Consider the following 21,525-nt stretch of genomic DNA (forward strand, 5'->3'; position numbering starts at 1 on the left):
TCTGGAGGCTTTTCTTCCTAACAAGGCTCATCTGCAGTGCAAGGACCGCCGTTATTTTCTTAGTCGCCCCCTCCCCCCCCGCCTTGTGTTACGGTGATGGGCTTGTCACCCAGCGGTCCAAGCTTGGTGACTGGGGCGTCTAAAACTGCCACGTACAGTGCACAGAGCCAGGCCTGCCCCTGAGTTTGGGGAATCTGGGACAGACCAGACTAGGAAAGCCGGCCGGTGCCCCGTCAACCCCTTAAGGTTGTAGTCTATGGTGCTTTTTCTTTTTATCATTGGAACTCTCGCTCCCGGCTGACTGCTCTGCTTACCCAGGGCCAGCTGGGGTGAGAGCAGATGCAGAGTCCTGCTCGCTCCCCTTTGCGTGCCTGGGGGATCTCAGGGCTTCTTGGAACACATGACCGGGTCCCATGGGCAGATGCAGCCCGCCCCGCCCTGGGTTTGAGTCTGGGCGAGGGCCCCCGTCTTGGACCCCACAGTCCTGGGGACAGAGGACCCAGAGCCCCGTGTGCACAGACTTCCCTGTGTTCCCAGGCTGGCTCACCTCCAGCCTGCGGGTCTCCTGTGGCTGGTCCCCATGCCCGCATTGGGCTGGGGTGGTGGGACCTGGAGGCCCTGCCTGAGCCACACACCCCCCCCACCAGGCTGCAGCTTGCAAATGTGCAGCTCCACGGTGGGGTTGGGGGCCGTGCCTGGGCACCTCCCGGAGACCGGGGAGACTTGAACCTCCCTGGCTGTGCCAGCACCTGAGTCCAATCCTTCCCTTCTCGGAGCCCCAGGGTTTGAGCAGATGACCTCAAAGGACTTTCAAATGCTCATGTTCTACATTTTGGGAAGTCCCTTTGAAGGGTGAACTTTTCCAGTAAGCAAAACTGTCCCCACACAGACTTTCCTTAGTAGAGTCCTAGATGCCGTCGGGCAGTGGGGGGGTCGCCCCAGCAGCTGCAGCCTCAGGGTGGCGGGGCCCTTTGTGACATTACACTGTCCCCAGGTGCCTACCGAGGGCAGGCTGCTGGGGAGCATATCGGGTGGGGCTGGGGTGACACCTCGCCACGGCTCCCTCTCCTTTGCATTCGTGCATCCCACCCATGAGGGCCTTGGGGACGCGGCTGAGAAACAAGGAGACAAATGCACACCAAGGTGACTTCGGCCGGTGACCTCAGTGCTGGTGACCGGCTGGTGGGGCGGGTGGGAGAGGCCTCTCGGAGCAGGAGAGACAGCGCCCCCTGGAGGCAGGACATCTCCTGCCCACTCGCCACGCCTTGACCTGCCCTCCTGCTTTGCTTTCCTGCCACCGTGGTCCTGTGACCCCACGATGGCCTGTCATCTTGTGGGTCCTAAAATTTGCAACCACGGTTCCAGCACATGCTGCTTCCTGAACCGCTCCAGCTTTCTCTTCCCATCTCCCGTTAGCACTGGGAGGTGACTTCATACCTACTTGCAAAGACAGTGACATCCACAGTGGACTGGGAGCACCCCTGCTATGATGAGTGGCTGCCAGAGGGTGGCTGGGTCCCCTCGTTCACTAGCTGACTGCCCCACAGCTGTGCGCAGAGCCCCTGCCTGGGAGCAATTAGCAGAAGCCTTACACGTGTGTGGTCTGTGAACACCAATCACCTGCTAGGCTTTTCCCACGGGACCCTGGGGGGGGGGCCTAAATGCCCAGATCCTCCCCCCAGCCGTCCGTGCAAGCGGGTGGTTGCTTGTTTGAAGGGTTGCTGAGCCTGCAAGGAACAGCGTCCTGCCCTCCAGTTAAGGGAGGGTTCAGGAGAAGCGATTCCTAAATTCCTGGAGGTTGCAGGCCAGGACATAGAAGGAGGCTGGGCCCTGGGGGGCGAGGATGGGAAAGAGGGCTGATGACTCCCCCAGCCCCGGACAGCCCGGTTCCCTCCTCCCCATCCTCTGCGAATCTTCCCTGCGTCTGCCTCCTGCGGTCCCCTCTTCCCCAGGACGCTGGCTGGCGGGCACGTGGCTTCAGCTTGCCCTGCCACTGACCCGCTGGCAGCATGGAGGCCCACGTGGCAGGGATCAGCCCGGAGCCGGGGGAGCAAGGCCATTGGGTCCAGAGGCCACCAGGGACCTGGAAGGGAGCAGTCAGCTGAGTGATGGGGGGACAGTCTGATAGGGACACAAGTCCCCTGTGCGGAGGATTCTCTCAGGGACGTCCACGGTGGACGCTGCGTAGCCCAGGCAGGATGGAGAGGGACGCTGAGGCCTGGGAAGGCGGGACGCGTGGCCAGGCGAGGGGAGAAGGGGCACGACTGCTCGTTTTGTCCGCTGAGAAACACACGAGTGTGGGTCTCGGATGGGCACCATCTGGAAGTGCCAGGGGGCTCGTCGGCTGGGGTGGGCCTGGCCCGGAGGAGGCTGTTCCTTCTTCAGAGTCGAGAGTCAGCTCAGCTGCCACCACGCTTGCTTACCTCCTCTCTCTTACTTTCATCACGTCCTGAGCCCTGCGATGTGCGTGCACGCACACATGTGCACATACACATGTGGGCTGACAGTCCCTGGGCCCCGGCCTTAGCGATCTTATGCTCTAGCAGGTTTCCTGCATCAGGGTCCTGCGTTGCTTGACTTTAAACCCCTTGGGGAGTGACCTTCGACCGTCCTCATGCCCCCCCCCCCACAACCCAGCGGCCTGCTCAAGGAGAACCGCCCTTCTGGACTGAAAATTCTGCCTTGTGTCCGACCCGGAGCAGTTTAAGTCCCTTCCCCTCGAGGGGGGCTCGTCCCCTGGCTTTGGGAATCACGGCAAAGACCCGCTTGGCAGGTGTCCTTCCTGAGGCCTGCAGAGTCCGCGTCCCGCCCCGGGCGGCCGGAGCCTGGCGGCGTCTGCGCCCATGGCCGCGTGGGGCTGGGCGCGCAGTGGCGAGCTCTCGCCCGCCGCCTCCCCGGCCCTGCTCCCCTCGCCTGCCCTCCCAGACCCGGCAGGCTGGCATCTGCTCTATCAGGGCTCTCAAGAGGGACAGCTGGTTTGTGCTCCATGCCTGTTCCCTGCATATCTCTTCTGGTTTTAAATAGCTTATCTGAGCAGCTGGAGGACCACATGGGCTTATATGGCGTGGGGCACATGTTCCTGTAGCCTTGTCCCCGGCACCTGCCAAAATAGCAGCCAACACCCCCCTCCCCACCGCACCCCTCCCCCCTGCCTGTCTCCCGCTGCACATTCCTCCCACTGCGGGGCTGGTCTCCCCAGGCCCCAGCCCACAGGCTGCTTAAAGCCCTCTCCATCCCTGCCCTCGCCCAGTCCCTGCCCAGGCCCAGCAGACGCCTCCGGGACCTGTCGCAGCTGCTGCTCGGAGGTAAGGCCGGGGCAGGGCTCTGGGCAAGGGGAGAGCCGAGAGTGGACAGGGGGACGGGAAGGTCTCGGGTCCTGGAGCCTTCACCTAGAGAGCCTGCCCGAGTCCACTCTGAGCGGCTGTTGGCGTTGGAAAGACGTCCACGGCCCCTCCTGGGGGGGGCCACGCTTCCGAGGAGGTGCTGCCAGGACTGAGCTCCAAGGTTGGTGCGGTGGAGCGGAGAGAACACACGGCAGCAATCGGAGACCGGGGTTCGAGTCCTGAATCTGCCACTAGTGATGTATGATGTTACCCTAAAGTCTCGGGCAAGTCCCCTTCCCTCCCTGGGCCTCGGTTTCCTCATCTGTAGAGCGGGCTAGGTATTCTCTAGGCTCTGCCTGCTGCAAACACAATGACGTCCCAGAGCAAGTGTCCCTTACAAAGAAAAACATAAATGCAACGACACTCTAACTGTCAGGGACGCCCTCACGTTGCTTGGTCCATACTGCTGGCTCCAGGAGAGGAAACTAAACCTCTCCCGGAGGGTCCTTCCGGAGCCCCAGAGCAGAGGGAGGCCGTGGCAAAGTCGGAGGAGTCTCTGTGGTCACCTTCTCAACGCCAGGAGCTCAGACACTGTCCCAGCAGTGGTGGGGACGATCAGGTGTCGGGGGCAGGCAGGTACTCGGGGGCCTTCTGGCTGACCTGTGAACCCCATTTGACCCCCCGACCCAGCACCGTCCCCTCCCAAGGAAGAGCCTGAGCTGACAGCACTGGAAGGGCTGATGGGACAGAGCCCTCTGGGCCCTGGCTCTGGGCGCAGACCTTGCGCTGTGCCCGGGGGTGGCAGAGAAAGACCCCCTCCATTTCCAGCGTGTCCTGGGCGGGCTGAGGGAAGGGCCAGGAAGGGATTGCCTGGTGCGTGAGGAATGTCCCAGCACATTCCCAACGCAGAGTGCAGCTGGGAAGCCACCTGACTCCCGCATTCCTCCCCTGACCCCAGTCTTACAGGGCAAGGGAGGAATCTGGGAGGATCCCGTTGCCTGCCGCCCCCACTTCCAGCTTCTCCCCTGCCCCCAGCTCTCCCGGTGGGCTGACAGCTGTAGGCGTAGCAAGGTCTCTGCAGAACGCTGGGGACCAGGACCGAGAGGCGGGCCTGTGCTCCCCAGACACCCAGAGCCTGTTCCTGCAAGGGTAGAGCTGGAGCTCATCTAGTTTATGGATAGGCTAGCTGAAGCCCAGAGAGGTTAAGTCACTCAGCGGGGTTACGTCACACAGCAAAAGCTGAGTTTTGAACCCAGAGTTTGGACCCCAGTGTCAGCATTGTTTCTGCCTTTTTCTTTAGTCCCCAGGGAAGATCCCTTGGCCGTGAGGGAGTTGGGCTGGAGAGCAGCCTGTGGACGCAGGAGGGGCTTGGACGCGAGGACTCGGGTTTCTCCACGACAGTCTCATTCCTCGCCCTGCCCGGTTTTTGACCTTCTCCCATTCTGGAGCCCAGGCTCAGCCCGCCCTTCCCCTTCCTCTGGCCCTGCCCTTGAGCCTCTGGCTGCAGCCCTCCTCCACCCTCCATTGTCTGCGGCTATTTTTAGGAGCCTGACCGTGCTCCCAGGAGCAGGGAGGGGAGTCCAAGCCGCTCCTTCCTCCTCTGAGCACTAGCACCACGCCTGCCCGCCCGGTGGCTCCAAACTGGTGGGAGGGCAGGGCCGGAGGGGAGAGAGAGCCAGAGGTGACCCGCCCCGGGCTGGCCACACACAATTCCTCGGAGAAACTTCTGCGTCTTCCCTGAGGTGACAGGCCCCCTTGGGGACTCAGGTCACCACTTCTGGCTGCCCCCCCGGGGATCTGGGGCAATGCTTGTCTGCCACGCAACGCGCCCCTCCCACCCTGGGGATGTTCTCTGTGGCCGCTGCCATCCTGAGACCCTCGTGGAGACCCTCTGGGGTTTGAGTCTTTCTTCGGCAGGATGAGGCTGGACCCCACCTTATCACACCGTACCCGTTTGACATTTCCTCTTCTCCCGCCTCCACCCTGCCCTAGGGGATGGGGAAAGTGGCTCAGAGCTCCAGGAGAACAGGGCCCCTCCCTTGCTGTGCCCCACCTGCGCCAGCAGAGGGAGCAGGGGAGGCGCCCGCTCAGCCGCAGCCTCGCCCTGCTCAGCAGGACGGGCGAGGTCAGAGCAGGTTCGGAAGAGCAGCCCACCCAGGGCTGCAGTGGGAGCTGCCTCTCAGGAAGTCTCGACCCCTCAGCCTCAAAGGGGCTGCCTTGCGGCGGACATCACCCCACGCCCTCAGGGCACTGGCTCTCACGGGGCGTCCACAGACGCCTGGGCTGATCCCAGCCGCTGGGGTGGGATGCTCAGGGAGGGGCGGAGAAGGAGCCAGCCTGGCCGCTGGCCTCACGCTGCGTCTTGGGTCTGAAACTGGTGGCCACAGCACGGGGCAGGCGAGAGTTGGGCGGGGGGCAGGGGCGCGGGAGAAACGCCAGGGGGTGGTCCCACCCATCCCGCCTCGCCTCGTCGCTTTGTCCCTTCTGTCCCTGGCACGCCAGCATCAGGCAGGTGCGTGGGCCGTCCTGTGGCACAACCACCCGGCTGCAGTTCGAATTCCAGCCGGTGCAATGGCGGCCCCGGACCCGGGCACTGGCTCGGCCCTGGAGGGTTGGGCCCAGACAGCTACCAGCTGGCTGCCGCCTCTGAGCAGGCACTCCACGCCAGCCCTGTCCCCACGCCCGCCCCCGGAGGGCAGCAGGTTCCCGCAGAGGGACCGAGCGGTAGGGAGTCACTGGCCTTGCCCGGGACTCACGCGAGTGGACGCTGGAGCCGGCGCCCAAACCAGACAGTCTCACCCTCCCGCGCTCGCTCCGCCCCTCCCTGCGGTCACATGCGCGGGGCCTGCCGCCGTCCACTGTCGTCAGCGTCGGCCTGCGCCTCGCAGAGACCCTGCGCAGCCAGGATGGGCACGCTCGGTCTCCACGGGACGGAGGAAGGACGGAAGCTCGGAGACGCCAACGAGACGCGCCCGGACGCCCCTGGCACGCCATGGAAGGGAGTCTGAGCTCAGATTGTGCGTTCCTGTCGCGGCGAGGAGACGAGTTCCCTGGGGAACATTTTTCAGCGGGAATTTTTATCGAGATCGTCAAAGGCTAATTAGCGTGGGGTCGAGAGAAACAGCTCCGAGCCCGTGCCCACCTTGCCCGGCTTCCCCAGTGGCGGCGTCTGCAGACCGCAGCACGGCCTCACAGCCAGCGTGAGATTCGGGGGTGGGCATTGCCACCATCCACCTGTGACCTCATTGCGATGTCCCCGCTTCGCTGGCCCCGAGCGGGCTCCTGTGGCCGTCGTCACCGCGGTCGAGGCTCTGAGCAGCCCCCACACCGCGAGGGTCCGCGTGTACTTCCACCGCTGCACCCGCTCCCTCCCAGCCGCCCTGGACCCTGGCAGCACCAATCCGGTGTCCGTTCCTGCAGTCTCGCAGTCTGGAGACTGTCGTGTAACGGACGCACACAGAACTCGGCCTTTCCAATTGGCTTTCCCTCCCGGTCAGCGGAATTCCCGGGAGACGCATCCCGGGGGTGGTGGTGGTGGTGGTGGTTGTGTCTCAACTGTTCGCCCCCTTTTGCCGCCCGGTGGCGTCCGGGGTGGGGATGTGCCGCCGGGGTTGGACTCTGCGCGGTGACGAGCACACCGCACAGGTGGGGGTGGGCGGGTGGGGAGGTGGGAAACTTTGCAAGCTTCGTTCTGAGTGTCACAGACGGGACTTCGGCACCCGGGCGGCGCGCCTGGTCGGGGGCGAGGACTGGAGTGGACGTCGGGGGTGGCCTGGCTGCAGTGTGGGTGTGGGGGTCTCCCCGGCAGGGGAGGGAACAGGCAGCGTGAGGGGTGCGGCTCACACCCCAGGCCTCGCTGGCTCCTCTGCAGCCGGGCGGGCACCAGGGCTCTTGGAAGGCAAACTTCCTGTCCCGCCGGCACTGACATTTCTCTCTTTCTGGAGGGCGAGCGGAGGCCATGTCGGACGCGGAAGAGGTGGTGGAAGAGTACGAGGAGGAGTGAGTACCTCGCGCGTGCATCTTGTCTGAGTGCTGGCCCTGCCCGCCCGCCCCCACACCTGGTCCAGGAGCCACCTGCCGCCCTGGCATCCCAGCGGCAGTGGCCGTGCCTGCTCCGGGGGCCCTGAGGAGAGAGACACCACCTTCCCTCCCATCCCTGTACCTCTGGGTGTGGACGCCAGGCAGGGCACAGGCTGGGGCCTTTGGGGAGTGGAGAGGCTCAGCTCCAGGGAGAGCAGGGCCCCACCTGGCCCGGGGACTGGCTGCTGGCAGAGGACTTGAGAGGCTGGGTCCCCTGAGACAGATCCAGAAGGTTCCATGGCTCTCCTGAGGCCACTCAGCTGATGGTGCCCCACAAAACCCAGCTCAGAACTCGACGTTCACCCCGTCTTGCATCTCCACTCTCCCCTGACAGCACCCCGTCCCCAGTCCCGTCCTGGAGAGAAGCCGGGGTGGGGGGGGTGGGACACAAATGACTGTCTACTGGAGCAGGGCTGTGGCCACCAGGGAGGACGCGAGGGTGTAGGCCCGGCCCCTGCCCGCATGGAGCTTGTCTCCTGTTGGGATGTTAAGACATACAGTGTCAGGAGGGATCAGCCCACGGGAGGCTGTGGGCCGTGCGGGGCCGTGGGGGCTGGACAGTTGGGGGCAGGCTGGGTGCAGAAGGCAGGTCTTACCTGTGCGGAGTTTGGAGGGAGAAGGGATTTGGGGTAGGGAAGGGCTTTCCAGAAAGGGGCCCAGCCTGGGAAAACCTGGGCACGTCTCAGGGGCGAGATGAGGAGAGTAGTTGTGCAGACGCCGAGGAGACCCAGTCGGGGCAGAGGGCTGCTGGGGGCGCGGGAGGTGGCACTGGACGTGGAGGGTGGGCAGGTCAGGGGCAGGGGCCACTGCAGGGTGGGCAAGGGAGTGTGGACCCCATCAGGCAATGAGGGAAAGATAAACAGCGGTCCTGTTTGGGGAAAGGCCAGCGTGCATGTGTGTGTTTGTGTGTGTGTGCGTGCATGAGTGTGTATGTGGGTGCACGTGTGCATATGTGTGTGCGTGTGTGCGCATGTGTGTGCGCATGCGTGCGTGTGTGCATGTGTGTGCGTGTGCGCATGTGTATGTGTGCATGTGTGTATGCATGTGCGTGCGCATGTGTGTGTGCGTGTGTGCATGTGTGCACGTGTGTATGCACATGCGTGCATGTGCATGTGTGTGGGGGTGTGTATGTATATGTGTATACGTGCACATGTACTCGTGGACCGCTGACAGCGTCTTCTGTTGCACCCAGGGAGCAGGAAGGTAAGCATGGGCATGTGCACTCGTTTGGATCAAGGACAGCCTGGCATGACACTGACCCTCTCTCCTCTCCCCCTTGCTGCCCTGGCCTCCCGTCTGAGCAGAGGAAGCTGTGGAAGGTACGTGCCTTGGGCAGGTGGGGGGGCCAGACAGGGGGCACCTCAGGAGTCCGGTGTTCCCGGAGCCCTGGAGAAACAGACTGCCTGTCCCTGTCACTCACTCTCAGCGGAGGAACTTCCCCAGCACCGGGGCTCCCGGACGGGGGCCAGTGTTCCACCTGGGTTGCTCAGGTCTTGAGGCACAAGGTTTGAGCCTGTCTCTTCTGTCTGCCATTCTTTTTACATGGAATCACCACTTTCCCCAATTAATTATTTTTGCTTTTTTCCCAATATTTTAATCATGGAGAATTTTAAATGCATATAGAGGACCCCCATGTGCCCATCCTCCAGCTGCAGCAATGATCTGCTCAGGGCCACGTTCCTCTCACCTCTGCTGCTTCTCCCCTGGGTATTTTGGGGTAGACACCCCGAACTGTGCTCAGGCAGCAAATCCCTGCTCACTTTAATATCTCAGTATGTGTCTCTAAAAGATAAGCACTATTGAAGAAAGCATAACCACCATACCGTTATCCACCTAAGACACCCCATTTAATACTTTTTTAAAATGTGTTTATGAACGTGGCAGTGCTCAGGTATCTAAGACGTGTTGTATAGGCACGAAAATTTATTATTATCATTACTGCCTTGCAAAGGCCCATCTTGCTGCTTCTACTCTTTGATGTCCTTGGCTTTGGGTCCCCCATCTCACTGGCAGAGCGCCCCGCCTTCCCTCCCTCCCGAGAGCCGGGGACACCCGCAAACGGCTGGAGGCCTCACCGCCGTCCACCCCCACCGCCAAATGGCCCAGGGTGGCCCTCAGGTGGCTCATGCCTCTGCACCAGCCAGTCTGGACCCTGCCCCTTAGTGGCTCAGGTGTCACTTCAGCATGTGGAGAAGGGTGTCCACCAAGGTCTGGCGGGAGAGCCAGGGCGGCCCCTCCCTGTCCCCCACGCCTTCCAGGGAAGACGGGGACCCTCCTGCACATTGAGGGCTGTTCTGGGGGGCATCCGGCCAAAGAGGAGACAGAAGAGACATTCACAGCAGAAATCTAAAGGGGCCATAGAGTCATTTTTGGTTTTAAAGGAACACCAAATATTTCAGAGGCTGAAAGATTTTTCGAGTTGAACATCTAGACGGCTCCAGCTTCTGCTGTGACCCTGCACAGACTCTTGATATGCTGGGACTTTTTTTTTTTTGGCTTTGGAGGATTTTTCACTTTGTCACGCCAGGTCTGGGTGTCGGAGTTTGAGCTAGACCTCTGCATTTGGGGCCGATCTGAATGCGACACACAGCGGGATGTAGCTGTGAGTTAACAAAATAATTCTCATCTGCGCTGTCCAAGCATGGAGTCCGAGCTCCAGGTAGCGCCCGCCTTGCTTGCCACGCGTGGACTAGACCCCCTTCCCACCCGGCTAGGGACCTGGCTGTCAGTCAGGACTGAGAGAGGACAAAGTCTAGGTGGATGTCGGCTGAGCCTGCAGGACAGGCAGCTCGAGCCCCTCTCTTCCAGGAGTGGGATGGCTCCAGCTACCGTAGGCTCTCCCTTGGGCAGACATTTGCGTCTAGAGCGGCGTTGCGGCTGCAGTCTGTGTCCTTAGGGCCACCAGGCTGGGCCTTCCCTTGCACGGGGCAGCCTCTCCCCACAGGCCGGCAAACGTCCCCGGTGCCAGCGCTGCAGCCGGGCTTTCCCCGTGTGCTTCCTGGAGAGTGGACACGGTTTGCAGATATCCAGGAGGCTCATTCCGGGCAGGAACGTGGGAGAAGGTGGACGGGCGCGAGTTGTTCCCCGCTCTCTGCTGCCTGGGGGCCTCTGTCTTAGCAAGAGGGAAGCCGAGGCTGTGTGGCCTAGAGGCAGCGCCGGTTACCGCTGACTGGAGGCTCCCCGAGCCGGGCCCTGCTGGGTGCGCTGTGCATGTTAGATCACCCGGTCCTCACGCGGCTGAGAAGCGAGTGTAACCATGCTCGTGCTTGGACAACGCGCTTGCGGCTCGGGGAAGCTACCGAGAACAGAGCCGCCCTCATTGCTAGACAGTGGCGGCTCGGGAACGGAGCCCAGCCCGGCTCCTCCGGAGCCAGGGCTCTTAAACCCGCCGCGCTGCCTGCCGCTCCCAGACTAACCTGTCCGCTTCTCCCCTCTGCTGCGGCCGCTCCCCGAACCCCAGAAGAGGAAGACTGGAGAGAGGACGAGGACGGTAGTACAGCTTTTCCTTTTGTCGTGCTTTCCTCCCCTGCTGTCCTGAGGGCCAGCCTGCTGGCCGAGGGGCTGTCCTGGGGAGGGTGGTGTTTGTTTGGGGGGAGGGGCGTGTGTCGTGGGTCAGTCGTTTCTTCCCCAGCCTCTGAGGGGCCCGGCCCACGGTTCTGCCCCATGTGTCTCCTTCAGGGCCACCAGCTGCTTCTCCAGGTTCCTGATCCTTCCCCAGGGCCGGGCGGTGGGAGGGACCCCGGCTGGCTCGTCTCCTACCCTGGGCCAAATGTGGCCACAGAGGGGCCGGGAGTCTAGGACGGGCAGCCCCACCCTGCCCCCACTGCACATCCCAGCGCCCTGTGCCGGGCCCTCGCTATGGGCTGGACGGCGCCCAGGCAGGGTGGCCAGGGGCCGAGGGGCCTGGGGACTGAGTCCCCCGAGGAGCAGAGCGGGAGTGATGTCAGCCTTCAGATGTGCTCTGCAGCGGGCGGGGGCTGGACACGTTCCCAGAGCCAGGGACAGGACCAGGGCGAGGGAGACAGATCAGGCCTTGATCTTAGAACCATCTTGCCCACGGTGACGTCTCAAGATGCAGCGGCGGGGGGGGAGGCGGCATGGCCGCTGGGTGAGGGTGGGAGTTTATACAGAGAGACAGGATGTCAGATCGGGTGGGCAGAGGCACAGTCCAGGTGGCTAAAGGTGGGCTCCACACCTGGCCCGCTCTCCGCTCTCCTGCCTCCCGGAAGGAGCTTATCTGAGGTCAGGCTCCCACGAGGTCAAAGAAGAGGCATCCCCAGGCCTCAGAGAGGACTCAGCTAGGCAAGGGGGACAGGGAGGACGGGGGCAGAGAGCACGGAGCCAACGTTCCCACGACGGCCTCTCCCTCCCTTTTCCTTCCCCCTCTGCCCAGGGGCACCACCAGGCACTTCCTGCAGGCAGAGCCCGGGCCAGGCGCCCTGTCTGCCTTATCTGCCTGTCCGTCTACTCCAGGTGCCTGACCGGGGTGGGGTCCTTGTCCTGCAAATGGACGAAAGTAGAAAACTTTCCAGCCAACTTTCCAGATAGTGCAAATCTCCCAATAGTGGGCATCTCACCCGCCCAGACAGGCTCGCTGTTGTGGCTTCTTTTAGATACGGATGACGGGTCTCTGCACTTGGAGACTCACTGGGTTCAGGACAGGAGCTTCCCTGACCTTAAGCACGGCATGTCCTATGGTGCCAGACCCCAGGCGGGACTTCTGGGCTGGGGAGCTGGGGAATGGGGTGCATCATATCACCGGGGAGGTCCAGCGTTGGCAGGGGGAGCCAGCAGGTGCACAGAGTAGACCAAGAACGGAGCAGCCCTGACATTTACACTGGTCACCCCAAAACTCATCTGGACTGTGTTTCCCCGAAAATACAACAGGGTCTTATATTTATTTTTCCTCAAGAAGACTCACTCTAGGGCTTATTTTCAGGGGATGTGTTATTTTTTTTAAGGATGGTACAACAATCTACATTTATTCAAATATAGTGAAGTCATCTTCTTCTGGAACATCATCATCACTCTCCAAACCCCGAATCCCATCCTGAATGTCTTGAGACTCTGTTTCCTTTAGAACCGCTGGCCCCAATCTCTCGTGTGAAGCACTAGAGCTCTCACGGGGCAGATGAGAAGGGCTGCTCGTGTTCTTTCCCGCTCCGAGACGACATGCATGGGTTGTGCAGATGCGCTGCATAGCCACGCCCGTCACTAGGGCTTATTTTCGGGGTGGGGCTTCTATTGCACACATGCTTAGAAATCCTGCCAGGGCTTATTTCATGGGTAGGTCTTATTTTTGGGAAACACGGTAGGTGCCCCTGACCCCCTCCAGCCCTCCCTGCCCGCTCTCTGTCCTGTCCTGCGGACAGCAAGAGTGGGGAGCTGGTTGCTCACTGTGTCTGGCTCACCCCTCCAGAGCAGGGGGAGGCAGAGGAAGAGGAGGCCGACGGCAGGGCTGAGGCTGAGGCTGAGACCGAGGAGACCAAGGCGGAAGGTAGGGCTCTGGGTGACGGTACAGGGGCTGGGGGGGGGAGGGTGAGAGCCCCCATGGCCATTCCCATGGCAGTAAGAAATCCACCTGGCGCATGCTCTCCAAACTGTGTGTCTGCTCCTCCCGTCTGGGCTGGGATCCGACCATCTATTGTCCAATCAACAAACGTTGATTAAGCACTTCTTTTGTGTCAGGCAGAGTCTTGGGCCAGGTGCACACGTGTGCGAATAGACAGCTCCCTGACCCCATAAACCAGCAGGGTGCACCTTGGTTAGGGCCCGTCTGTGGGGCAGGCTCTTGGTGGGGGGACTGGAGGTCAGAGCAAGGACCTTTACTGACTTCCTCTTGTTTTGTTTAGAAGATGAACAAGAGGAGGAAGCCAAAGAGGCTGAAGGTAAGGGCTGTTGGACATCAGGAGAGAGGTTCGGGAGTGGGGGGGGCAGGGGAGCCCCAAACGGCAGTACTGGGGAGCACACCTACGGGGCTCCTCCCGGGGAGGCGGGAGAAATGGGGCTTGGCGGAGGAGAGGACAGAACTTGGTGGCATTTGCAGGGTTTTAGGTGTTGAGCTCTAAGCCTTTGTTGCTCCTCATCCCAGAGAGGCTGCCTCGGTGGCACCCAGTGGGAGAGGGGACCAATGTCCAGCCCCCTGGTCTGGGCAGGGCAAGGGGACCCAGAAGTCACACGCACACATAAAGCTGGGGCTCAGGTGAAGTCGCTCGTAGGGTGCAGCGTCCCAGTGCATACGTGGCCCGTGTGGTGGGGCACTGCTGCTGTCCCCGTCACGCTGCAGGCTTTACCAGGGTTCCAGTCACAGCTCCAGAGGGAAGGGGGCAGTCAGCTGGGTTTGGGAATCGTGCCCATCAGCTTCCTGGCCCTGTGACCACCAGAAGTCCAGGGGCAACCAAGGAAGCAAAGACCCGGGAGGGGGTTCCGGGGCCAAGGCCCCTGGGGACCTCTCCAAAGGACCCCCGTGTTCACTGTGAAGCCCCAGAGGAGCGAAGCTGCGTTTCCCAGAACCAGTGGCTGAGAGAAGGCTTGAAGTGCCACACTGAGCGTGTGTGCACCGCGGACTCAGCTGTCCCTGAGACATGGCCCTGGGGCCGCTGGGGGGGCAATGGGGGTTTGCAACTCTGGAACCGGGACCCCCAGGCTGGCAGGGACTTGCTGGGCAGAGGGGGAGAGGGAGGCCCACAGGCGCCCAGGCGGCAGAGACTTGCTGGGCAGAGGGAGAGAGAGAGGCCCACAGGCGCCCAGGCGGCAGGGGCGGAGCTGGGCGGAGGGGGAGAGGGAGGCCCGCAGGTGCCCAGGCGGCAGAGACTTGCTGGGCAGAGGGAGAGAGAGAGGCCCACAGACCCCCAGGCTGGCAGGGACTTGCTGGGCAGAGGGGGAGAGGGAGGCCCACAGGCGCCCAGGCGGCAGGGGCGGAGCAGGGACCAGGTCTGGGCCCCCTGACCTCGGCTGTGGCTTCTCTCCCCCAGATGGCCCAGTGGAGGAGTCCAAACCCAAGCCCAGGTGAGCAGGACGCACCTGCGGCGAAGCCCTGGCGCAGAGGGCCCGTGAGGAGGACGGTGATGGGATAGGAGCACTGGAGGGGGGCCCAGGGGGGCTGTGGGGGGTACAGATCACCCCGTGCAGTTGTTCAAGTGTGCACTGCACAGGGGTTCTGCCCCGGGCGGACACACTCTCCTGTCCCACAGGGTGACCGGAACACCCTCCTCCATGGCTGGGGTGGCACCTGGGGAAAAAGGGGGAGCAAATTTTGGGGAGCTGAGCAATGGAACCATCCCACCTAGACGTGGGATGGCTTCAGAGAGCCGAAAAGGGACAGGGCAGGGCTGCTCAGTGCCACACCTGAGACGCACCTGGAGGCCACAGGTGTTAGGTGGGTGGGGCAGGGAGCGTCTCCCTTGACGACGACGCTGAGCTGCCAGCAGATGGCGCTCGGCACACGCACAAGCTTCCCCCCCTTCCGCTTCAGCAGGACCTGGCACCAGTGCACCCCCCCAAAGACAACCCGGGTTCCCTCCTCTGTCCACCACCTGTCCCTTCCTGGCCACTCCCGCGCGGCAGTAACTTGTTCCAGCCCCAGACACTGCCGAGGGCAGATGGGAAACCGAGGCCCACAGGCACACCCAGGGGCTAGTGTCGCACGCTCAGTGTGGTTGGGACCGGGGCAGAACCCACAGGACTGCCGGGTTCATGGGGAGATTCTGCGGCGTCAGCCACGGGGTGATCAGGGGTCAGGCGAGCAGGCCACCTTGTCACAGCTGCTTTGCTTCCCGGTTATGTGGCCTCGGCTTTCCCGAATGAGACTAACGGTGCCTGCTTGGCGGAGCTGTCGTGAGCGCAGGGGAAATGTCTGTGAAAGAGCCTCGGGCGCTCCCAGCTGAGGCTGAGGATGACGGTGCTGACGTCAGCGCTAGTGTCAAATGCGGGGCTGCTCAGTGTGGTGGCGGCACAGGATTCTGCAGGAAGGAGAAGGGCCCCATCTGTCCCAGGCACCTGCGGCCCCTGGCGTCCAGAGGGAGCTGATGCTGCCCGCCAACTCCGCTCCTCTCTCCAACAGGCCATTCATGCCCAACTTGGTGCCACCCAAGATCCCCGATGGGGAGAGAGTGGACTTTGACGTGAGTGGTGGTCCCAAGGGCCCCCAGGGGCAGAGCGACCTCGGGCAGGGGGCAGGTGGGACGGTGTTTAGCACAGGCCAGGCTAGGTGCCAGCCCTCAAGCGTGGTCCTGGGTCCAGGCCACGGTTGTCCCTTCGCTGGCTTTTGCACGGAGGAGGGGGAGCATCCAGCCCCCCCACCTCTGCTCTGAGCCCGGGCGGTCCACCCCCAGGACATCCACCGCAAGCGCATGGAGAAGGACCTGAACGAGCTGCAGACGCTGATCGAAGCTCACTTTGAGAACAGGAAGAAGGAGGAGGAGGAGCTCGTTTCTCTCAAAGACAGGATCGTAGGTGTCAAGCCCCCCTCCCAGTGCCCCCCGAGGCCCCAGCCTGTCCTCTGCCCCTTTCCTCAGGCCCCACCTCCTCCAGGCAGCCTTCCTGGGCCCCTGGCCCGGGAGCCCTGCAGCACAACGAGCTGCTCCTGCAGCCCAGACGGTGGCTTCCTGGCCCTGCCAGACGGGACGCTGCTTGGTGGCAAGAGCTGAGTCTGATCCGTTCCCAGGCGCCTGCAGGGCCTGACTCAGGCCATGGCCCAGCCTGTGCCTGTTGCTCACGCCTGCCCTGGCCTCCTTGCAGCCGCCACCGGGGGAGCTCGAGTGGGACCCGAGGGATCTCAGAGCATCCTCCTGGGGAGCAGGGAGGCTATTCTGATTCGTTTCGTTCATCTCCACTAAACTCGCCTTCCCGCAGATGTGCGCTGGAGCGGGTGACTTGGCCTCCTGCTGCACAGAGCGCTGCCAGGGTGGGGGCGGGTGGTCCCGGGAGGCAGGAGGGGCCTGCCTGATGGCCTGTCTCTCCACGAGTGGCTGTTCTGGGGTCATCTGCACGTGCCCAGGAGGGGCTGTCCTTACCTGGCCAGGCCGCCCTCCTGCGGGGCCCCCGTGCGTCCTCAGAGCAGAGTGTGGGTCCCTGCACCTCTGGCGCCCCGTCCTCCCGGGCTCACCTGGCGGGCCTTCCCTGTCCCCAGGAGCGCCGGCGGGCGGAGCGAGCCGAGCAGCAGCGCATCCGGAGCGAGCGGGAGAAGGAGCGGCAGAACCGCCTGGCCGTGAGTGCCCCTGCCCGGCCCACGGAGCCCCCACAGGCCCCCTCTGTTCATAGCTGCTGTGTCAGCTGGGGGACGCCACGCACCTGGCGAGCGCCGGGCAAGACGGAGACGTCCGGGTGCTCGTGAACGTGACGTTCATCCCTCTCCCAGCTCCCCAGCGCTGGCCCTGCAGGAACTGAGGCCCTTCCAGAGCCACGGGGCCTCCGCAGGCAGCTCCCAGCCTGGGGTCGGTGGGCCCTCACCCGGGAATCAGGACTCATGCGTCTACTCGTTTTCCATCCACTCGATAGACCCCTGCGCGCCAGCGCGGACTGCGGCGTGCACTGCCCTCAGAAGGCCCCGCGCCCAGCGGGCAGAGAGCTGTCCACCAGCTGCAGCCCAGGAGGTCGGGGTTTCCCACCTGCTCCCCCTAACTTGCTCTCTTCCTGCTCCCCTTAACTTGCTCTCTTCCTGCTCCCCCAAAATCAGGAAGAGAGGGCCCGGCGAGAGGAGGAGGAGAACAGGAGGAAGGCTGAGGATGAGGCCCGGAAGAAGAAGGCTTTGTCCAACATGATGCATTTTGGAGGCTACATCCAGAAGGTAAGTGGCGAGTGGCAGCGTCACCAGGACGTCCCGGTGTATCCGTGGGGAGCGGGGTGTCGGCTGCAGCAGGCAGACTTCAGGTTGGGTCCCAGGAAGACGTCCCCAGCGGCTGTGGGTGGGAGACAGGCCCCCCGCACCTGCCTTCTGGGAGGAGGGGCCTGCCAGGGCGGGGGCTGCAGGCGGAGCCCAGAGCAGCCACGGTGCTCCCCTGGCTCCAGGAGTCCCCCAGGGGGCCTGGAAGTGAAGCTGGGAGGGCCCTATGCCCGCAGCCAGAGCTCTGGTTGGAGACCCAGCTCTGCCACATACAGCTGCGTGGCCTTATGCAACCTCTGAGCCTCAGTTTCCTTGTTTGGGACTACCACTGTCCGCCCTGCTGCTCTGGGAAGGTCAGGTGAGCTGGCGTGGAAGGCGTCCACGCGCTACGCAGGTGTGAGGGGCTCGTTCCCGGGAACTCACTCTCGATGCCTGACTTCTGTGCGCCACGCCTGCTAGACTCTCCTTTCTCCAGGGAGGCAGGGGCGTGTAAAATTGATTTTCTCTACGCAGCGGAGGAATCACAACATTTGCTTAGGTTTCCAAAGTCCGCAGCTCAGAACTGGGCTAGTCACATCTGTGTTTAGCACGGAACTTTAAAAAAAATAAAAGCACTAGGCTGGCCACCCTCCCTCTGCCCCCACGGTGACCAACCAGCCTGCCTTTGGCGTTGCCCTGGCATTGCCTTCGGCTGTCCAAAGGGTCCCTGCCCCGACCCCGACTCACGTCCTAGCAAACCAGGCTGCCTCCAGCGAGTGTCTGACTCTTTCTCCCTGTGTCTCTCCGCCCGTCTCCCGCCGCGCGCTCTGCCTCTCTCTGTCTCTGTGCCGTCTCCTCTTTCTCTCTGGGCCTCTCTCTCGTGATTTCCGGGCGTAGCAGGCCCAGGTGGGTACCAACGTCCCAGACCTTCTTCCTCCCCATGGTTCTGGGGAGCTCCCTGGGAGGGGCGGGTGCATTGCTGGGCAGGGTTTGGGGGTAGGAGGACACCAGAGAGAGATGGAAGAGGTTGGTTGTGCAAAGGAAGAAGTGGCTGAAGTGACCCTTCTCGCCCCTGCCTCAGTTTCCCCAGGGAATCCAGGCAGCCAGTAGTGTGGGGTGTTGCAGGAACAAAAGGATAAGAACCTGGTCACTCTGCAGGCCCTGCCCCAACCCCCAGCGTGGGTTTTGGGAGGGGTAGGGGACCAGGTGGGGGCAGTCTAGACAATGCTCCCTGCTTCCCACTTCAGACAGAGCGGAAAAGTGGGAAGAGGCAGACAGAGCGGGAGAAGAAGAAGAAGATTCTGGCCGAGAGGAGGAAGGTGCTGGCCATTGACCACCTGAATGAAGATCAGCTGAGGTGGGGGCTGAGCAGGTGGTCCTGGGGTCCTGCCAGCTGCTCGGGGATGGGTGGGGCAGAAGGCACTTTTCACTGTGGGCCACCAGAGGGCGCTACTGGCCCGTGTATTTTCCAAAGGCCAGTTTGGCGGGACTGGGGTTGGGCCAGCTGCAGATTAGACCAGCCCCGTCTGGGCTTTGCTGATTGATGAGTGAAGAGAACCGAGCACCTCTCTGAGCTTCAGTGCACCCACCTGCACACAGAGGGTGGGAAGGGGGTTGCACGAGATGCTCTACCATGCCAGAGGGCCTGACTCTCCCCATTCCTCCTCCTTCTCAGAACTTTTATCGGGCGGCCCCATTCCTGAGCCCCAGGTGGGGCATCCTCTGCGGGCCTGGAGGGGGCAGGGAGGGCTGGTCTGGGGGCAGGAAGGAGGCCCATAAGCATTGCCCATCACCCCCATTCCCACCTTTCCCAAAGGGAGAAGGCCAAGGAACTGTGGCAGAGCATCTATAACCTGGAAGCGGAGAAGTTCGACCTGCAGGAGAAGTTCAAGCAGCAGAAATATGAAGTGAGTTGGCTCGCTGTGCCCTGTCCATGGTCCCGGCGTGACTGGGTCCCACGCCACCGCCGCTGGCCAGGCCCCTTTTGCCATTCCCCACCAAGCCTGTCCAGCCCCCGCAGCGGCCCCAGTGCTTTTCCTCCAGCAGCATCTACTGCCTGCCGTGTTGGCCGTTGCTTGCGGGGGTGTCTGAGAGCTTGCTGGGGTCGAGCAGAGGCTCTTTCCTGGGGTCCCAGCCCTGGGGGGCTCCTCTCCTCCAGTCAGGGGTCCCCGAAGCATCAGGGCAGCGTCTCAGAGCTCTGAGCCTGCCGGAAGGACCAGGACGCACGAGGCCGGGCACCTGCTGGAGGGGAGGGCAGCCACCCGAGAGCCAGTTCTCCCCATGCACTGCGGCCCCGGCGCGGGCACAGGAGGGCTGAGCCCCAAGCCCACGGCCTCACCCACGGCCTCGCGGGGTCCTGTGAGCATTGATCAGGGTCTGAGGTGTGCAGAGACCAGGCAAGAAAATGGCTTAGCCGGCGCCGGCCCTGCAGCGCACTCAGACCTGGGCGCCGTCCCTCCCCAGCCAGGGCCTCCCTGCCAACTGCAAGTCCCCTCAGTTGCCCCTTGAGGGGCCACTCTGCCCCTGCCAGATGACACCTCCCTGTGCACACCCCCCCCACCCCGGGCACGGCTCCGGCCCCTGTGGCTTCTGGCCCCCCCCCCCCCAGCACTGAGACAGGCAGCGTTGCGTGCACAGGGCCTGTGGAGCTGTACCGCCCGGCTCGGTTTTGGCCTAAGCTGTGCGAGCTTGGACGCGTGAGTTGTCTTTCCCTTGCCTGCGTTTCCACGGACGACACTGCAGCCTGCCTCACAGGGCTGCTGCGACTTGGGTCACAGCGATAACAATAGTAATTATTATTATAACAGCGTTCCCAGCACTGCTCCGAGCACTTGCGTTATCTCGCTGCGCCCCCACAGGCCTATGGGTCGATGTTTGGGACGGCGCTGGAGCCCGGCGCCCACGAGCCGCTCGGCAGTGCATGGCCTTTCCGGGCCCGCGCCTTCCACCTTCCCCTCTTCCCGCACGTAACCCTGCGCTGGCTGGCAGGACACAGGGTCACCCACGTGCGGGGTGGTGCCGTGCAGGTGTGGCACGTGGGGGTGGTGGCCCCTGGGCAGGAGCGCCGGGAAGAGGGGCTCGGGCCGGCTGGGATTCTGGGAGGGCTCCCCAAGGCTCTGCCCGTGGCCCGGCCTGCAGCCTACACCCAGCTCTCAGACGACCCTCCTTAGGGGACCGTCCTCCTGAGCCTGTCATGGGCCTGGCCCACGGCGAGAGGGTTAGCCCCGACACGGGTGCTTGGCTTGCGCCCCTGGGACCTGGGCCCCTCCTGACCCTGAAGTGTCCTAACCCTCACAGTGTTGTGGTCCCTCCTCCTCTTCCTCCTTCCCCTCCTTTCCCTCCTCTCTCCCCCTCTCTCCTCCTTCTCCTCCCGCCCCCCACTGCTGTGCAGAGCCCCCTTCTCCCCACCCCCAGGTCCCTGCTGGGGGCTGATGGAGGAGACCAGGCAGGGGAAGGCTCCTTCAAGCTGGGAGACACCAGGGGCCTGTGTCCCTGACGTCCACCCTGAGCTGAGTGAGCTCCAGCGTTACTCTTGTCTGCCCCACGTTTCTTGCAGATCAATGTTCTCCGAAACAGGATCAACGACAACCAGAAAGTGTGAGTGCCAGAGGTCACCCTCTCCTCCTCCTTCCCCACTGCCAGCCCTCCTTCCTCCCCTCCAGCCACGGGCTTCCTCTCGGGCCCTGCTCGGCCTCTGTTCCTCTCCCCGGCCGCTGCTGGCTGCGGTGGCATCGGGGGCCGGAGAGCCTTCCTGCAGCCTGAGGCTGAGCCCACTCTGGCCCTGGAGGCAGCTGCCGTCTGCTCCTCTCTCTTGGGCACCCACATCCCGGCTCTCACCGCCTTGGTGACCTGCTACCTGCCTGTGTCCCCGTCTCACTATGTCCCACTTCCCCTGCAGCTCCAAGACCCGAGGGAAGGCCAAAGTTACCGGGCGCTGGAAGTAGAGGCCGAGCCTCCCCGGCCAAAGATCAGCTCCTTGCCGTGTGTCCCCAGCTCTGGGCCCCTCCTGGGCACGTGGGTGCCTCCCCCCCACCCCCGTCTGGAAATGGGCCCAGCCGGAAGCCGACACCCCTGCCTGCCCCCTCACCCCTCACCGGCAATAAAAAGCTGCCACATGCTGACTGGTGTCTCTGTCCCTTCCCCCCGTCTCTCGGGGAGCCAGGGTGGACGACAGAGCCTCAGGGACACAGGCCGCTGGTGTCCACCCAGCTTGGCAGGGCCTTCGCCTGCCTGGTTCCTCCCACAGCCCAGGAGGGAGGCACACGCCACCGTGCAAGGGGCTGGTGACCTCAGCCACCGTGAGTCACCAGGAACGGCTCT

General features: G+C 63.2%; 1 protein-coding gene across 1 annotated transcript; it reads left to right on the forward strand.

Annotated features, from left to right (window-relative positions):
- Positions 1 to 9,925: 9,925 nt before the first annotated feature.
- TNNT2 (troponin T2, cardiac type) lies at positions 9,926 to 21,317 on the forward strand. Its single transcript, XM_012744470.3, has 12 exons — positions 9,926 to 10,893; positions 12,823 to 12,900; positions 13,256 to 13,291; positions 14,378 to 14,411; positions 15,466 to 15,526; positions 15,737 to 15,853; positions 16,534 to 16,611; positions 17,080 to 17,190; positions 18,453 to 18,562; positions 19,022 to 19,112; positions 20,762 to 20,802; positions 21,104 to 21,317. The coding sequence occupies exons 1-12, from the start codon at positions 10,614 to 10,616 to the stop codon at positions 21,147 to 21,149; spliced, it is 1,083 nt and encodes a 360-aa protein (XP_012599924.2). The 5' UTR covers positions 9,926 to 10,613; the 3' UTR covers positions 21,150 to 21,317.
- The last annotated feature ends 208 nt before the right edge of the window (positions 21,318 to 21,525 follow it).

This window comes from Microcebus murinus, chromosome 23, assembly GCF_040939455.1.
Source record: "Microcebus murinus isolate Inina chromosome 23, M.murinus_Inina_mat1.0, whole genome shotgun sequence".
In the NCBI taxonomy this organism is placed as follows: domain Eukaryota; kingdom Metazoa; phylum Chordata; class Mammalia; order Primates; family Cheirogaleidae; genus Microcebus; species Microcebus murinus.

What these genes read in the sequence shown, in the direction of transcription:
- TNNT2 (XM_012744470.3), top strand. Translation starts at nt 10,614, where the DNA reads ATGTTAGATCACCCGGTCCTCACGCGGCTGAGAAGCGAGTGTAACCAT. An exon ending in GGGAGAGAGTGGACTTTGAC is followed by an intron (nt 15,527 to 15,736) that starts GTGAGTGGTGGT and finishes GTCCACCCCCAG; the next exon opens with GACATCCACCGCAAGCGCAT. An exon ending in TTGGAGGCTACATCCAGAAG is followed by an intron (nt 17,191 to 18,452) that starts GTAAGTGGCGAG and finishes TTCCCACTTCAG; the next exon opens with ACAGAGCGGAAAAGTGGGAA.